A 17,434-nucleotide genomic window follows, 5' to 3' on the forward strand; every position below is an offset into this window, starting at 1 on the left:
ATATTACTGTAGCTGATGGATTCACTATGCCTTGCACACGGGTGGTGAAACAACTCAAGATGACCTTAGGAGATTATGAGTTATGTGATGACTTCTATGTGGTTGGTATTGGGGAGACAGATCTTGTATTGGGTGTTCAATGGTTGCACTCTATCGGAGGCTATTACATGAACCATCAAACTATGGAGTTTAAATTTCATTCCAATGGGAAAGAAGTCATATTGAGAGGGTTATCGAATGGAGCACCTAAGGCGGTCTCTGCAAAGAGGATGGAGAGGACTTTTCGAAGAGGACAAGTAACATGGGCAGCAGGAGTCATAATCCAACCAACAAGCTCTCCAAAGAATCAAGGTAATTTCCATTTTGAAATTCAAAATATTCTTGATAAGCATAGTATAGTTTTCAATGATTTGCCTCCAGGATTACCACCAGATAGAGGTTTTGAGCATGTTATAGAGTTAGAACAGGGTGCCAAACCAGTTATAACAACCCCATACCGCCATCCAAGAGGTTATAAGGAAGAAATTGAAAAAAATATTAAAGAACTCCTGGACATGGGATTCATAAGGCCTAGCTCTAGTCCATTTGCATCATCTGTGGTACTTGTCAAGAAAAAGGATGGTACAATGAGAATGTGTATAGACTACAGGGCTCTAAACAAGAAGACCATAAAAAATAGGTATTCCATACCACGCATAGATGAACTCATTGATGAGTTACATGGTGCTGTATACTTCTCAAAAATTGACTTAAGATCAGGCTACCATCAAATTAGAATGAGGAGTGAAGATGTGGAAAAGACTGCTTTCAGATGTCACTATGGGCACTTTGAATTTCTTGTTATGCCATTCGGACTCACTAATGCACCTGCAACATTCCAATCTTGTATGAATAAGGTATTCAGTCAGCATCTTCGAAAATTTGTTTTGGTATTTTTCGATGATATCTTGATATACAGTAAAACATGGGAAGAGCATCTAAAGCACATAGACACTGTTTTGGGAATCTTGGAGCAGCAATCCTTCTATGCTAAGCTATCTAAATGTGAGTTTGGTTTGACAGAGATCCTATATGTGGGACATATTATAAGTTCTAAAGGAGTACAGGTTGATCAACAAAAAATCCAGGCAATTTTGGATTGGCCTCCACCCACTAATCTTACACAGTTGAGAGGTTTCTTCGGGTTGTGTAGCTACTATAGGAGATTTGCCAAGGGATTTTCTCAGCTTGCTGCCCCCTTGACTGATTTGACAAAGAAAGGAGCTTTTGTTTGGACAGAAGAGGCACAAAAAACATTTGATAAGCTTAAGGAGGTAATGAGTTCATGCCCTGTGCTTGCAATTCCAGATTTCTCTTTACCTTTTGTTGTTGAATGTGATGCTTCTGGAGAAGGTATAGGGGCTGTCCTAACTCAAAGGGGACATCCAATAGCATTTGAGAGTAGAAAATTAAATCAATCAGAGAAAGGTTACTCCATCTATGATAAGGAAATGTTGGCAATCATGCATGCACTTCATAAGTTTAGACAATATTTGGTATGTGGGAGATTCATTGTAAAGACAGACCATAATAGCCTTAGGTTCTTCTTGAACCAAAGGGATTTGAATGATCGCCAACAAAAATGGGTAAGCAAATTGCAAGCTTATGATTTTGATATTGAATACATGAAAGGAAAGAATAATGTGGTTGTTGATGCTCTCTCAAGAAAGCCCACTTTGTGTTCCTTATCATCTATCTCTGCTGATTGGAAAGTCTCCATAATTTTAGAGTATGCTAAAGATTCATTTGCCACCAAGATTTTGGATAAGTTAGTGGATGATAACAGGTACAAGGTTGTTGATGAATTGATTTATTACAAGAACAGGATCTTCTTAGTGCCAGGGTCAAAAACTAAGGAGAGGATATTGAGGGCCTTTCATGACACACCTTTGGCTGGTCATCAGGGATACTTCAAGACATACAGGCAAATTCGAGAGCGGTTTTCATGGAAGGGTATGAAGGAGGATGTCCTTAAACACATTAAGGAATGTATGGTATGCCAACAAATCAAGAGTGAGCAAAATTTTCCTGCAGGGTTGTTGCAGCCACTTCCTATTCCCGAACAAAAATGGGAAAGTATTTCCATGGATTTCATCACTGGGTTGTCCAAGGTTCAAGGTAAGGATTGCATATATGTGGTGGTAGATAGACTAACTAAGTATGCACATTTCTTTCCTATCACATCTGATTTCAAGGCATCACAAGTGGCCGAATTGTTCTTCAAGGAAATTTTTAGATTACATGGTTTGCCTAGAAACATTGTTAGTGACCAGGACAGTAGATTCCTCAGCTCTTTTTGGAAGGAGCTCTTTCATTTGGCAAGAACTGAACTCACTCCCAGTACTAGCTATCACCCTCAAACAGATGGACAAACAGAGATAGTTAATAAATGGATAGAGGGATATTTGAGGAACTATGTTTCAAATCAACAACATGCTTGGGTGAAATGGTTACACCTAGGGGAGTATTGTTACAATACATCTCATCACATGTCTATTGGTATGCCTCCTTTTCGTGCTCTTTATGGTTATGATGCCCTTTCCTTTGTTGATCTAATACTTTCCGATAGCAGAGTACCCGCAGCAAGTGATTTCATCAAGCAAAGCCAAGACATAATAAGGTCCCTCAAGGATAATCTACAACATGCACAGAACCAACAAAAGATATATGCTGACAGGAAAAGGATTGAAAGATCTTTTGAGGTGGGAGATTTGATATTTGTTAGGTTGCAGCCATATAAGCAAAGCACCTTGAAGAGGAGTGGGGCAGAGAAACTCAAGCCAAGGTTCTATGGGCCTTATAAAATCATCAAGAAGGTAGGAGAGGTAGCTTATGAATTGGAGCTCCCACCAAACAGCAAAATACATTATATTTTTCATGTGTCTTGCTTAAAGAAGGTTCTAGGCCAGAAAACCATAGTATCTACAGAATTACCACCTCTTGATGATGAAGGGAAATTAGTTTTGATACCAGAAGAGATTTTGGATACAAGAGAGAAAAGGTTGAGAAATAGGAGCGTCATAGAGCATTTGGTCAAATGGAAAGGATTACCACTAGAGGATGCAACTTGGGAATGAGCACATATTCTTAAGAATTCCAACCTTCATTGCTTGAGGACAAGCAATATTTGGGAGGGGAGGACTTGTCATGTGCCCTTTTCAAATAATAAAAAAATAATAAACTTTGCTAAGGCAGGCAGGCTCCAAAAAGAGGCTGCCAAACCTGTGGAGAAGGAGACCCAAGAACGGGAGTTTGCAGGTTTCCAGGAAGGCTAAGGACGGGAGTTTGAAGCCATTCCATGTGCATGCTCATACAGAGATTTGCCTTTGTGCTGAATAGTGCCAATTTGTGGGTTTTCGGGGTTGTTTTTGGTTTGAGTTTGGTGTTTTCAGTTGAGTGTTTCATATCAGTTTGGGTTGCTGCTGTATTTCAGACTTTAAGATATTAAAATAGAGCTGAATATATGTATTGGGTCGTGATTAAACTTCTGAGATAGTTTATGAGTGTTTTTGTGGTGTTTCCGGGCATTGTGTGTTAATTTCGGGAGCCCGATTGAGCATAGTTTTGTCCTACATCTGTGAGCTGTTGTGTAAAGGCTATACAAATCTGGAAATGTCATTTTGTAAGTTGTTATGCTGCTGAAATTTCTGTAAAAATGTCCATTCTCAGATTTATTAATAATTTGTGAAGTTGTGAAGTTTTTTGGCACTAATTTGGACATACCCGATTTGGGTTTTATTGGAGAATTGGTAGATCTTTGTAATATTGGTTGTTTGATTTTAAAGATCTGATTTGTGGCTGGAAATACCATGCAAAATCAGTAAAGGGACATTACAAAGAAAAACTTCCTTTATCCAATTTGTGACCCATGAACATAGCAATGTCAATTTCACAAGACAATTTAAAACTCAACTGGATTTTACAGTAAAATCTATTGTATAGTACATTATCTAAGAGATCGTCACTTCTCATAATGCCTTTTGCACAAGTATTCATTATTTCAGAGATCGTCACCTCTTAAATAATGATTACACATGGTGGAGCCCATAACAGTCAATAGCCTAACAAAATAAAATTTATTATTTTATTAATAATCAAAAGAGTACAAATGAATTACAACTCAACCATACCAAGTCTCTTTCTGAAATGTCCTATCTTTACTCTAGATAGAAGTTTGTTGAGTATGTCTGTTGTTTGATCTGCAGTACAAATGTATTCCAATTTAATAGAATTCTTATCTACCATATCTCTTACATACTGGTAAGGAATTTCAATATGCTTGGATCTCTCATGGAAAACTGGATTCACTGAGAGCTTGATGGAACTCTAATTATCACAATGAATGATTGTAGGATTCATGGCTTGCCCAAATAATCCCACAAGTAACTTCCTCAGCCATACTGCTTCTCGACAGGCCATCGTTGCTGCAATGTATTTGGCTTCTATGTAGCTGTGAGCTACTAAAGTCTACTTTTTGCATATCCATGAAATCATAGCTGATCCTAAACTGAAATAGCATCCTGAAGTGCTTTTCCTGTCCTTAACACTGCCACCCCTATCTGAATAGGTGAATCCATGCAAATCTAAAGCAACTTTCTCATATTTGAGTCCATAATTAAGAGTGCCTTTTAAGTATCTCATAATGTGTTTAACAACAACTAGGTGAATCTCCTTAGGTTCACACATAAATTGACTTAAGGCATGAACAACATAGCAAATATCAGGTTTTGTATTTACTAGGTACATCAGGGACCCAATCATCTGCCTATAGAGAGTAGAATCTATTGGAGGTGATTCTGGAGCTGCTTCTTTAAGTTTATGCAAATTGGTCTCCATTGGAGAAGACATGGACTTGCAATTCCACATTCCAAATTTCTTCAAGATATCTAAAGTGTACTTTCCTTGAATCAGTATGATACTATCAACATTCTGTCGTACTTCCAATCCTAGGAAGTAATGGAGAAGACCCAAGTCTTTCATCTCGAATTCTCTGGTTAGATCTTTCTTGCACTGATCTATAAGATGATCATCACCTGTGATTAATAAATCAACATACAATATCAATATTACCATACCATCTTTATCTCTTTTATAATATAAGTTTGGATCAACTTCATTCTTAGAGAATCCTAAGCCGGTGAGATATTTATCAATCCTTTCATACCAGGCCCTAGGAGCCTGTTTAAGCCCATAAAGAGCTTTCTTGAGTCTGCAAACAAAGGCGTTAGGATTGTGGGTTTCAAATCCTTCTCCAAATAGACTTCTTCTGAAATCTTTCCATTGAGAAATGTTGTCTTTACATCCATTTGATGTACCTTCCATCCCTTAGTACAGTAATTGCTAAGACAGCTCGAACGGTAGTATATTTGGCAACAGGAGCAAAGTTTTTTCATAATCAATCCATTCTTTTTGAGAAAAACCTCTGGCTACAAATTTGGCTTTATATTTCTCAATACTTCCATCAGCAGCATGCTTTATCTTGAATATCCATTTGGAAGAAACAACAGATTTTCCTTTTCGCCTTGGAACTATTTCCCAAACATCATTTTTCATAATTGATTGATATTCTTTTGTCATAGCTTCTTTCCAGGCTGGATGATTAATAGCATCAGAAGGATTGGTTGGCTCTGTTGTGGATAAATTAATCATATTTGCTGTATAACCAGAGAATCTTTTAGGTCTTTTACTTTCTTTGATTGATCTTGAAGGTGCGGCAAAATCTTGAGCTGCTTCAACTATTTTTATGGCCCAAAGTGGTCTTTTCTTTGAGTTTTCCTCAAGGTTCATATTTTCATTTTCGACCTCTTCTAGGTTCTCCTTCTGGGATTCAGATTCACTAATTCTTTCAGAATTTGATAAAGGAGAAGGGTCATTAGAACTTAAGGCTCTTTTGAATGCAAGATCTTCCTCAAAGATTACATCTTTGCTAAGTTCAATAGTTTTCTGACCAGGTATGAAGATTCTATATGCTTTAGAAGTTTCACTATACCCTACAAAGATACCTTTCCTCCCAGATGGTTCTAATTTGGTTCTCTTTCCTTTTGGAACATGAATGTATATAGGACAACGAAAAATTCTGAGATGACTTATATTGGGTTTTACTTTAGTAAATACTTCTTCAGGGATTTTATCTTTAAGATAGGAGTGAGGGCTTCTGCTTTGAATAGAAACAGCAGTACAAGAGGCTTCTGCCCAAAGATAGTATTCTAGATTTTGGTAAAAAATCATAGCCCTAGTAGCTTTTATAATTGTCCTATTCTTTCTTTCAGCTACCCCGTTTTGTTCTGGGTTATAAGGAACAATATACTCCCTCTTGATCCCTGATTCTTTACAGAACCTTTTAAATAAGTTTGAGGTATATTCTCCTCCATTATTTGTTTTAACTTCTAAGGGTTTTGATTTTATGTCCTGAAAATTTTTCAGTTAATGCTTTGAATTCTTTAAATCTTTGTAGGATTTCTTCTGATTCCTTGCTTTAAAAAAAATAAATCCCTATTTTCCTAGAGAAGTCATCTATGAACAAGATATAATACCAAAATGCTCCAAGAGAGGGAACAAACATAGGTCCACATAAATCTGAATGAATAAACTCAAGTGCATTATTTGTTTTCCTAGTACTATCGTGAAAGGGACTTCTAGTACTTTTACCCAGAGCACACTCTTTACAAATAGTAGGGTGATATTTATTTAATTTAGGTAATTCGGTAACCATCTTTTCCATAGTTGATAAGGTTTTAAAGTTTAGATGCCCTAATCTTCTGTGCCATATTTCATTTGAATCTTCTACTTTGTGAACTAGGGCTTGAATGGATCTACTAGGTTCTATATTCAGTTCATACAAGTATCCCTTTCTTTGACCAATTACTTTAGCTTTCTTGATGGAAGAGTTCTTAGCCCAAGTTAATACTTTGCCATCCACGAATGCAACATTGTGTCCATCATCTTCTAATGCTGTAATTGAGATTAGGTTTCTTTTAATCTCTAGTACATATAGTACATCTTTAAGAAGAGTATTTCCTGTCTTTAGCGTCAAAGTGCAGCTACCAATTCCTTCAACTGAGTGTGTAGAGTTATCACCAATAGTAACTTCACCGTTAACTTTTTCTGATAAGGAATCTAGAGTTTCTTTGTATCCCGTTATATGTTTGGAAGATCTACTATCAATTACCCATGCCTTATTTGAGATTTCATTTGATAGAGAGGAATACAAAACACGGTTCTCAGGGTCATAAGTTTCTTCTTCTCTAATAACATTTGTACAATTTGCCTGTTGTTTGGAATTTTCCGGACAATTTGATCTGTAGTGTCCAAATTTTTCACATTTGAAACACTTTATTTTAGAAAGATCTTTCTTGGACTTTCCATTCTTCTGATTTCCCCTTTTCTTCTTGAAGTGTTTTTTCTTTCCTTTATAAGAGTTGGCATTAAGAACGTGAAGTTCTTCATCTTCTACTTTTGGTTTTCCTCCTTTCTTTAGTTTTCTCGACTCTTCCTGAAGACAATCATTCTTGAGTCTATTAAAGTTTGGAAGCTGATCTCTAGCACTTATTCCTTGTGCGAATGTTTCCCATGATTCTAGCAATCCATCTATGGCCATGAGTGTTAGTTCGGTGTCATTAATGATGGTTCCTATGCTTGATAATTCATCTCTAATGCCAACAACTCTGAGGAAATAAGAATTTATTGATTCTCCTTTCTTTATCTGGATGTGATTTAGTTGTCTTTTTAGTGCAAGGACCCTAGTTGCATTATTTACTTCAAATGCATTCCGTAATGCATTCATCATATCGTAGGCAGTTTGGTGTTTTGTAAGCATAGGTACGATGTCATTCTTAACTCCATCCAAGATCATTTGAATGGCTTTTCTATTTCCATTGGTCCATATGGATTTGTGAGGTTTAACTGGTGGCTGTTTGGATGCTCCATCAACAAACTGTTTAACATTGTTTTCTTCAAGAATCATCAAGATTCTGAATTTCCATGCTTCAAAGTGTTCCTTCCCATCGAATCTGTCCTCAGGCCTGATTGTATATGCCATTGGAAATTGAAGACAACTACTGAATAAAAAAGTCTGATTATTGAAAATTTGCAAAGCCCTAGATTTGATAACTAGGCTCTGATACCTTTTACAGTTCTGCAAATTCGTGAGCCTTGAAGACAAACTTAGAGTTGCTGAGAATGATCCTTTTAACAATTTGTATGTCCAGATCTTTTGAGGCAGATATCTTTTTATGATAACTGCAGGTCCAAACTTCTATGCACAAACTTGTGTGATTGTAAAATCGCTGCTATGTATCCGTGGGAAGGAGAATGCTTGGAAGATCAGACTGTTATGTATCTGTGTGTCTCCAAACTACATTCTCAACCCGCCTATATATTCTTCTAGATGGTATGTCCCTCAAGGGACATAACCCTATGCATATAGCTAATAAATTAGTCATCCCTAAGCCGGCGATCTTAATGCAAATATTAGTTATGTCTAACTAAGATTAGTCAGGAACAAACTAAGGTAATTACCTCTAGATCGCCGGCACCTTTAGAGAACATATAAATTATGTTGAATGCCATTCATTAAAAATATATAAATAGAAGAGCTAGGTACAGACTGTACCATTAGACTTGTAGATTATCTAGGTTAGATTTGTAACACCATTGACATTGAAAGCGAAAATAAAACCTCGAAGAGGAGACAACATGGAAGCTCTAGTGAATTTTTGAGGAAAGTGAGGAAGAGTTGAAAACGATCCAAGCCTTGAGGAAGGACCTCAAACGGCTAATGAAGTAAGTAGCTAGAACTCAGGATGAGAAGAAGGAAGGTAAAGACCTATGGTGTACAGACTGCGAAAAAGAGGGTCATACCAAAGGAGCATGCCCGAGAAAGATGTTTTGCGAGATTTACCAGATAGGGGGTCATGCAATCAAAGATTGCCCTTATAACCTAAAAACAAGGAACACCCAGATATTGTTTGCTGTAGAACAATCTACACCACCAACAACTCCCCTAAAGAACAATAATATAGAAGCTTCCCCAGGGGGTACAGGAATAACCGTAGAGGTAGTGCCAATAGTAGTAACAACAATAGCAACACCAACACACCCCAACGGGCAATCCAATATGATTCTAGAGGATGGCCCATGATCCAATGCCAGAGATGCCACGAATGAGGCCATTTTGCTCGAGAATGTCAAAATGAAGGGGGACAGAATGGAGGAATGCTTTGCAAATGGTGTGGGCCGGGCAACCATGAGGATGCAAATTGCCCAAGGCAAAAGGGTGTGAACATGCTGGATATTGCAGGATCAAAAAGTGAGGTACTTGCAATAACAAGGATGCAAGCCAAGAAAGCCATGTACTCGGAGGTGACTGTGGAAAAAGCAAGATTTGAGGAGGCAAAGTAGAACATCCAAAATGAGTTGAGAGGGGAACAACAGCTAAGCCAGCCAAGACCTCTAGGGGCAAGGGGGTACCTAACATCATAAGGAAAGTATTAGAAACTACCATTCCGGTCTCCATTGGGAAATTACTAGATACGCTACCTCAGTTACAAGTCGCATTGACACAAGGAATACTGCCAACTCAACAGGATCCCCAAGGGGAACTAGAAGCCGTAGAGCGGGTAGAAAAAGAAGAAACTTCAGTGGAAAAGGAAGAAAATACTTTATTTACAATAGGTCTAGGGAGAGCGTCAACAATGGTAGAGATGGAGATCATGGGGTACAAAGTCTCAAACATGATAATTGATGGAGGCTCCGGGGTGAATGTTCTATCGGAAGATACTTGGAAGGCGATTGGGAAACCTACCTTGTGGCTGCCCAAATTCCAGCTTGTAGGAGCAAATCAACATGGCATCAAACCGATTGGCACCTTGATAGGGCAAAAGGTAATAATAGGAACCCAACAATTTGTTTGACTTTGTGGTTACTACCTTGGAGAAGAAAGGATATGATGCTTTATTAGGGGGAGGATGGCTAGTAGTAGCAAAGGCCAATCACAACTGGAAACAAAACACCCTCTCTATTGAATCAGTAGGAAGTACACTATAGATCTCAAGAACCAGTCAGTAAGTCAGGACTTGGCATCTGACTTTGAAGAAGAAGAATATGAAGGGATGGAACTTGACGAGGAGGGAGTACTCAGGTTAGGAGAATACTTGGAGGATGACAGAGACTCCCTTAAGGGTTTATTTCACTGGCAGATGGGAGATTATGAAGTCTTCCAAGCAGATCGCAACATGTTACAAATACAAGAATCAAACAAATGATACTCGAAAGGGTATATGGAGTTAGAAGAAAAAAGAATATTCGCCCAATGGTGTATAGAGGTGGCTCAAAAGTGATGGAAATATTGGCATGATAAACATCTGAAAATGATGAATTTTCACCCAGGGCAACTCGTACTTCGGTACAACGGGAAGAATGAAATTAAGCTAGGTAAGTTTAAAATTCGTTGGTTGGGGCCTTACAAAATAATGGAACTAAAAGTAAATGGAGCGGTAATTTTAGCTACTCTTGATAATCAGCCAATTAAAGATCTCGTGAATGGGTCCCAATTGAAAATATATGAAGAGCGAAAAGTTCCTGCCTACTTTATAAACCCCCAAGACTTCAGCCAAAGTCATTTCTTCTTGACCAAGTGAGCAGAGGAAGGCGAGTGCAAGTACAATGCAGGGGATTGCGGACGTACGACATACACGGCAAGGTGATGTACGAGGTGTCTGGGCAACGGAACAAGGCGACTTATGGCCTATCAGACCGTACGGAAGTGGTAGTGTTATAGCCGTACGTGGGATCAGTTGTACGAAAGATAGAAGTGTACTGTACGAAACCTAGCATATGGACAGATTTTTGATGTACCCATACGAAAACCAATGTACGGAGGGCAAAATTGGTGTGTTGTATGGAACCCAGTGTACGGAAGACCACCTTTAAACGACATATGGGTGCCAATTTTGCAGTGTACGAGGGACAGCGTACAGGTGGCATCCAGCCATTCAGGAGAATTTCGTATGGACTTGCACAAAGCTAAGTTGTGTACGGCTGTCGTACAACAATAGGGATACGAACATATCAGTGTACGGTTTGATCAAACATACTCTTTACAAATTCTGCCAACCAAGGAGACCATTCTACTTGTACGGGAACTGTATGGTTATTTTTCAGCACGTGGCGAACATTTCTTTGGGGTGGTCATTGGAGATATCTCAGCACACACTGACAAATTATAGATTGGACATATCCCTCCGACATGGTGAAGTTAAGTATGGGGAATCCCAGCCGGGGCCACATTGTTGATTACAAAGGTACCAAAGCTGCTGCCTTACAAGCAAGAACTTAGAAGTCAGTCATGGCACAGGGCAAGACTAAACTGTCGTAGAAGATCACTGCTTCCAGTATCAGTTTTGAAAGTGTGCTTGGCAGTGAGTGTAGGGCATGCTGGGAAAAATTAGATGCAGAGCATCCTCTCCAGAAGGTGTTGGTCATAGCTGAGGTGGACAAGATTATCTTTATGCCGATCTTTGATTTACACGAATTTGAACCTATCCTCTGAAATTTGATTACGGGGTATGATTGAGCAGGTCATCAATTTTTCATATAGTATGCTTTGCATCGGGTGGTAGTTTCTTATTCTTCCGAAGTACTTAGTAGGGTTTTTGGAATCCCTAATCGAGGGCAGGAGTTGAGCAAAGCCCCTATGACAGGAGAAGACAAGCGGAAATGGCTAAAACTCTTGTGCCGCCAGGATCTTACCAATGAGGAATGGGAAGGTATTCTGAAGAATAGTCGAGGGCTGAGAAAGGTTTTCATTGCGAATAAGGAATGGTGTTGCATGGTGGATTTGGTAAAAAGTAAGCTCACGGCTAGCAGTCGCACCTCTGATATTCCTCTCTGGATGTTGCTAGTGGTGGATGGCCTATCCCAAGGACAGATCTACAACTGGACTCAACTCCTTTTTGGTAGATTGCGGGAATACTTGGAGTTGTGGAATAAAGCTTTCTACATGCCCCATCATGCAGTGGCTTTGTTCTTGGAGGCAGTTTGGCTTCAAGTTAGTAGTGAACATTGTGGGACATTGGTACTAGCAAGTAGAGTGGAACCGTACTGACTAGTGATGACTTATTGGCTACATCTAGACACCTTGGGTGTGGGCTCCCAGGGTTGTGGTGAACCCACCAAAAAGAAGGCATGATAGGCTGTAGTAGCAGAGGAGGAGAAGGACCAAGTTAGTTCTGAGGACACGGAGAGTGATACAGATTCCTCCTCTTCTGATTCCCAAGCAACTGAGATTTGCCTAAGTCACTTGCAGGGCATCCCACGTGAAGTAGTGTTTCTGCCACCTACAACAGGGCCCCTTCCTACAGGAGTTGCTGTGGTTCCTCAGCCGGCTTCTCCACCTGGTGATGTTGTGGTACCGCCAGTTCCTTCTACCAAAGACGCAAGCTTAAAAGCAGCAAGTGGCTCAGGACACTTTTCGACATGGGGGGCTTCTAAGCTATCTATTCCAGGGATCAAGTCCCTTCTCTCGCCAGACCAACCTACTCGCACCAAGGTGATTGATTTAAGAGGCCAAGTTCACTATGTACACAAGGTACGCCTGCAAACACCTCTCGGGCCAGAGGTGGTTCAGCTTGTGGCTCTCGTTGTTCAGTCGGCTATGGGGGAGCAATCGAAGGACCCTTCCTCTCCGGGTACTCAGGTGACAATGGCAGGAGTAGATACTGTTTTAGAAGAGGCTGACAAGTTGCTGGAAGAAGAGGGTTTGGTGTCATCCGCTGTGCCCTCATGGCTTGAGAAACCAGTGGAGATACAGAGTGGGCGTGAGGAACCTCTGGTTCTAGCTTCTTTTGCAGCTTAGACAGAAGGATTTCTTACGGAGTTATGGGCTATGGAGCATTCTACTTGGGAACTCCTTCGGCATGCTCAGTCCTATAATTTGGAGGGTGTACTTGTCGCAACTGCAGCATTAGCCCAATTCATGCGAGCTGACTGCTATACAGACTGGGGTCTCTTAGAATGGAGTGGATACAGTTAGGAAGATATTGCCACTGCTTGGACCAGCTGTTCTATCATTTCTCAAACCCAGGTTGCTTCCTCTCCTCTCATGGCCTCTCTGGCTGCTATAGAGACTGCTTTCCGGGGTGTTTTTTTGGAAGCCCAGCGGGAGAAACATCTTCATAAGCAATGGCAGGCAAAAAAGATTGCTCTGATGGCGGGTTGGCAGTTGGAGCGAGCTAAGTTTGAAGGCAAGTTGGCCAGAGAGTGAATGCTTGCCCTTGATTGCTTGAGAGTGATTGCGTAGTTGACAATTGATGGAGATCATGGAGTACAAACTCTCAAACAATCAAATTTCACGATTTTGCATGCCTTCAACAATGTTGACTCCCATAACCTTTCTTGTATTTCTAAGGTCAATTCGAAGCTGCAACAAGGGTTTTCAGAAGGTTCTAATTCATTTCATCACAATTTCTTTGATTTCAAACTCCATATTCTTGTCTAGCTTAGCCTAGCTCTCACTTACATCTCATACACACCTGACCTCCCAGCAGGCCAAAATTGCTCAAACTCATCTCTTAGACTTGGAGACCTAAGAATTGCTAGAAATTAAGACCACCTACAACTGCTACTATTGCTAAAGGAAAATGAGGGGGTCCCCAATTGCAAATGGGCGATGGTGTGAAAACCTCACAACTGGCTAGAGAGCTCATGGCAACCTATTTCCAAATTGTTAAAAAATGGCAGTCTAATTTTTTTTAATAATGTTTACTTGTCATTATAAAATAGCATGTTTGTGTTGTGTTAATTATTAGTATTCTCTTAGTTGTACTAGTCATCTTGAATGTGGTATTGTGCTGATGCTTGGTAGTTTATGAAATTGCATTTACATTGTTAAAAGGCGATTTCACCTTTTCGGAACTCACAATTCAATTGGATGGCTTATAACCGATAGTAATATTTGAATGTGTTTGGTTTGGGTGTATTAGTTTTGTCTTTCTTATATAAACTTTTTGACAGTGAAAAAACAACCTACAGACCTTCACTCTAAGGAATGTGAATGCGTAAAGTTTCAGTAATAAACAGCTTATACATTATAGTAATGAATTGCATTGCTTTTTATGCTGCCTGCAATTAGTTTCCTAAGTGCTAAGCTAAAAGTACAAGTTGATGTTTGTATTGGCTTTACTTGTTGATCATAATTTAAAATTTTGAATCACTTTCCCTATTAACCTATTCTTCTTGCTGATGCAGATGTAAAAAGGGGAAACACACATCAGAGAAACCACAGACTAAAGCAGCACCAAGCCCAAACAAGCCCATTGTTTCACCTGTTACTGGAAATGCTGCTTTGGATGCAGCAAGACAAGCTTGTGGAAGATGCCGTCAAGGATTTTTCTGTTCTGATCATGGTGCTCTCTTTTGTGACTCTCATTAAATATTTTTTCTTATATCAACCTTGAGAAATATGTTATTCATTCAGAAATGAGCTCTTTTTCCACATTGACATAATTGAGAAGGTGGCAATGCTTTTCCTCGCAGGTTCTCAAGTGGGAAATGTTAATTCTCAATGTCATAAATTAGCAGCTTCAGAGACTGCAAGACTTGAACCTCCGGCTCCTAAACCTGCAAAAATAATTGATTTAAACCAACCACAGGTTTGTAAAAACAAAGGTTGTGGACAGAGTTTCACTGAAAGGGATAACCATGAGACTGCTTGCCATTATCATCCCGGGCCAGCTGTTTTCCATGACAGGCTTAGAGGGGTAAGTGAATGTCAGTGCTAGTTAATTAAAATTTATCAAGTCCATGATGATTTCCAGTTATTGGGATTATCACTCTGCAAGTTGTTATTGCGTAAATAATTTCTTGATTTTCTCAGATCTTTGCTTCCCATTTTGCAGTGGCAGTGTTGTGATGTTCATGTGAAGGAATTTGATGAATTCTTGAGCATTCCTCCTTGTGCTAAAGGATGGCATAATGCAAATCCAGATAATTAATTCATTTTTCTTCCAATCTTAATAGTATTTAATTGGTATATGCTTCCTAGAAGGTAAAGAATGTTCCACCGGGAACTTTGCTAGTAGGATTGCCAGCTTGCTCACTGATTAATCAAGCCATATTCTTGTCAAAAGTTGAAGGTTAATGAATCTCAAACGATAATTGGGAACTCTGTAATAGAAAACCAATTGTATACATAGTCAACTGAAAGTTCTTTCACGAACTTGTTAAATGTATCAATTTTATGGTTACACACTATTCAGAAATATTGGACATCTTATGATTCAGTAAGTTTATACTTCTCCTCTCTTAGAATCAATTTTTTTTTCTTAAAGCAGATAGTTTAAATCTTGATTTGTTTGCATGCAAGGCTATTCCTTGTGGTTCTGTTTTATTGTTTCACATTTGATTCCTTAAACGAGTCGAGGATATGTGATTATCTTGCTGTTTTTTTTTCAACTCCAAAATTTGGGAACCAGCAGTGAAGGAATGTATAATGTATACAACTTCATACAGAAATATTTTCAGCTTGAACTGTTATGTCATTGACAACATTGGACTAATCTGTCTCAATGATGGAGAGTTTTTCCATGGCTGGTCTAAGCGTACTTAGTTTTCTAATCAACCTCTTATTCAGATGCATTTGGAGAGATAAAATGGTGTGGATAGCCTTGTTACAAACATTTAAAGGAAATGCCCGAGTATAGCGAGTATAGAGTAAATGAGAATTTGGTGCTGTTATTTTTTATTCAAGAGTAATACTGAATGGTGTTGAATATAGTAGCAGTGATATAGATCTTCAGTCATTATATATCTGCTTATGCAACTTATGGTTCTGTTCATATGTCATTAGCTCTCTGGCTCTTTGTTCGAGTTGCTTGTGGATATTATATCTCCTCTGTGATGGTCGTGTTCTCTGGTTATTGCAAGATCTGTATTATCTGTCAGCACATATGATGTTCTTCTCTTATTCTCTGTATTGTTATCGTGCAAGTTTTCGTCTATGACAGAAGTATATGTCATGGCATAATTTTCTTCTAGCGCTGGTGGCCTTTATTATTATTTCCCTTTGCATTTGTATTCACAGACAAATGATTATGAATATTGGTTTCCATTCCTGGTGGCATCATGTTCTATTTCTCCTGACGTGGGCACTATGTGCTAGGTGACATGGCATCACTGATTGGGGAGACTCTCAAATGCCTACTTGTTTTATTTTGGCTTGGATATGGTTGTATTAAATTATTAATGAGTCGACGGTTTTTGTATTCCGTTAAACTCATTTAATCCAAGCTCCATTCCATTATATTTATACTTGCTGGCATCTAATCATCTCATTAATGACTCCTTTTCTTGCGGGTGGTTCATTTCTGGAGGTTGAATGGTATTTCTAAGTTGGACTCTAATCTTAATTCATTTGATGTATTATTATATGCAGAGCAGACAATTCTGAAAGTGAAGAAGTATATTGTATTGTTCCTATCTTTTACATTTCTGTTTTCGAGTAGCATTGAGCAAATTTGGTGTATATCTACCAGGTTATTTATCTCATATAATTTTGTGAGTATCATGGTGTCTCTTTGACGGTTCTGATCATTGACCAATTAAGAGTATTGAAATCATAGAGGAGCAAAATTTGTGTAATTGTTTTGAAAAATCTAATCAATGAATTTTCTTGTGGTGGGTTGGGTTGTTTCTCTTGGTGAGAAGTGTTTTTCCCACGATAAAATCTTGTATGTTCTTGCTAATCCGAGTATTTGTAAAATTCTTGCATTTATCTTTGCTTCTGATTCAAATTTAACATGGTATCAGAGCGGGTTTGAGTGTTTGAGCTAGAACTAGAATCATGTTATTTTTGCACTCTTTAGTAGTGTACCTACAAACAGTGATACTTTTGATTGGAAGTGGTGTATCTTGACATATCACTGGTTACTGAGAACACCTCTTCAACTTAAAGATAAAAGACTCTATCTTCAAGTCATCATGGAGATGATGCAAGCTATTCAGTAAAAGGTGCTGATTTTACTTCTTTTCAATTGGATTCTGGTATTCCCCTTCACTTGAGTGATGTCCTCCACTTCGCTTCTGGCATAATTTTTTAAAAATTTCTATATCAACATTAGAAGACAATGGCCATCATTTTGCTTTTCCTGTCAGCTCTTTTCAATTGGATTCTGGTATTCCCCTTCACTTGTGATGTCTCTTTGTTCCTGACATAAAAAGGATTTTTCAGGCATTATATTTTCACTCATACAATTTAAAGAAATTATGTTCACACCTCATTAGCTCTCTGGCTCTTTGTTCAAGTTGCTTGTAGATATTATATCTCCTCTATGATGGTTGCGTTCTTTGGTTATTGTAATCTCGGTATTCTCTTTCAACATCTATGATAGTCTTCTCTTAT

At 38.7% G+C, this 17,434-nt stretch overlaps 1 protein-coding gene across 1 annotated transcript in view; it reads left to right on the plus strand.

The window, feature by feature from the left end:
• PBS2 (cysteine and histidine-rich domain-containing protein RAR1) overlaps window positions 1–15,364 on the plus strand; it is an 81,298-nt gene extending 65,934 nt beyond the window's left edge. The window contains exons 4-6 of the mRNA XM_089832137.1: window positions 14,284–14,441; window positions 14,572–14,795; window positions 14,934–15,364. Coding sequence (XP_089688263.1) covers window positions 14,284–14,441; window positions 14,572–14,795; window positions 14,934–15,029 — 478 coding nt within the window. The 3' untranslated portion in view covers window positions 15,030–15,364. The remainder of the gene's footprint in view (window positions 1–14,283; window positions 14,442–14,571; window positions 14,796–14,933) is intronic.
• The last annotated feature ends 2,070 nt before the right edge of the window (window positions 15,365–17,434 follow it).

The sequence above is a fragment of the Cupressus sempervirens genome, chromosome 1 (genome assembly GCF_028749045.1).
Source record: "Cupressus sempervirens isolate cs-2001-9-10 chromosome 1, ASM2874904v1, whole genome shotgun sequence".
NCBI lineage: Eukaryota > Viridiplantae > Streptophyta > Pinopsida > Cupressales > Cupressaceae > Cupressus > Cupressus sempervirens.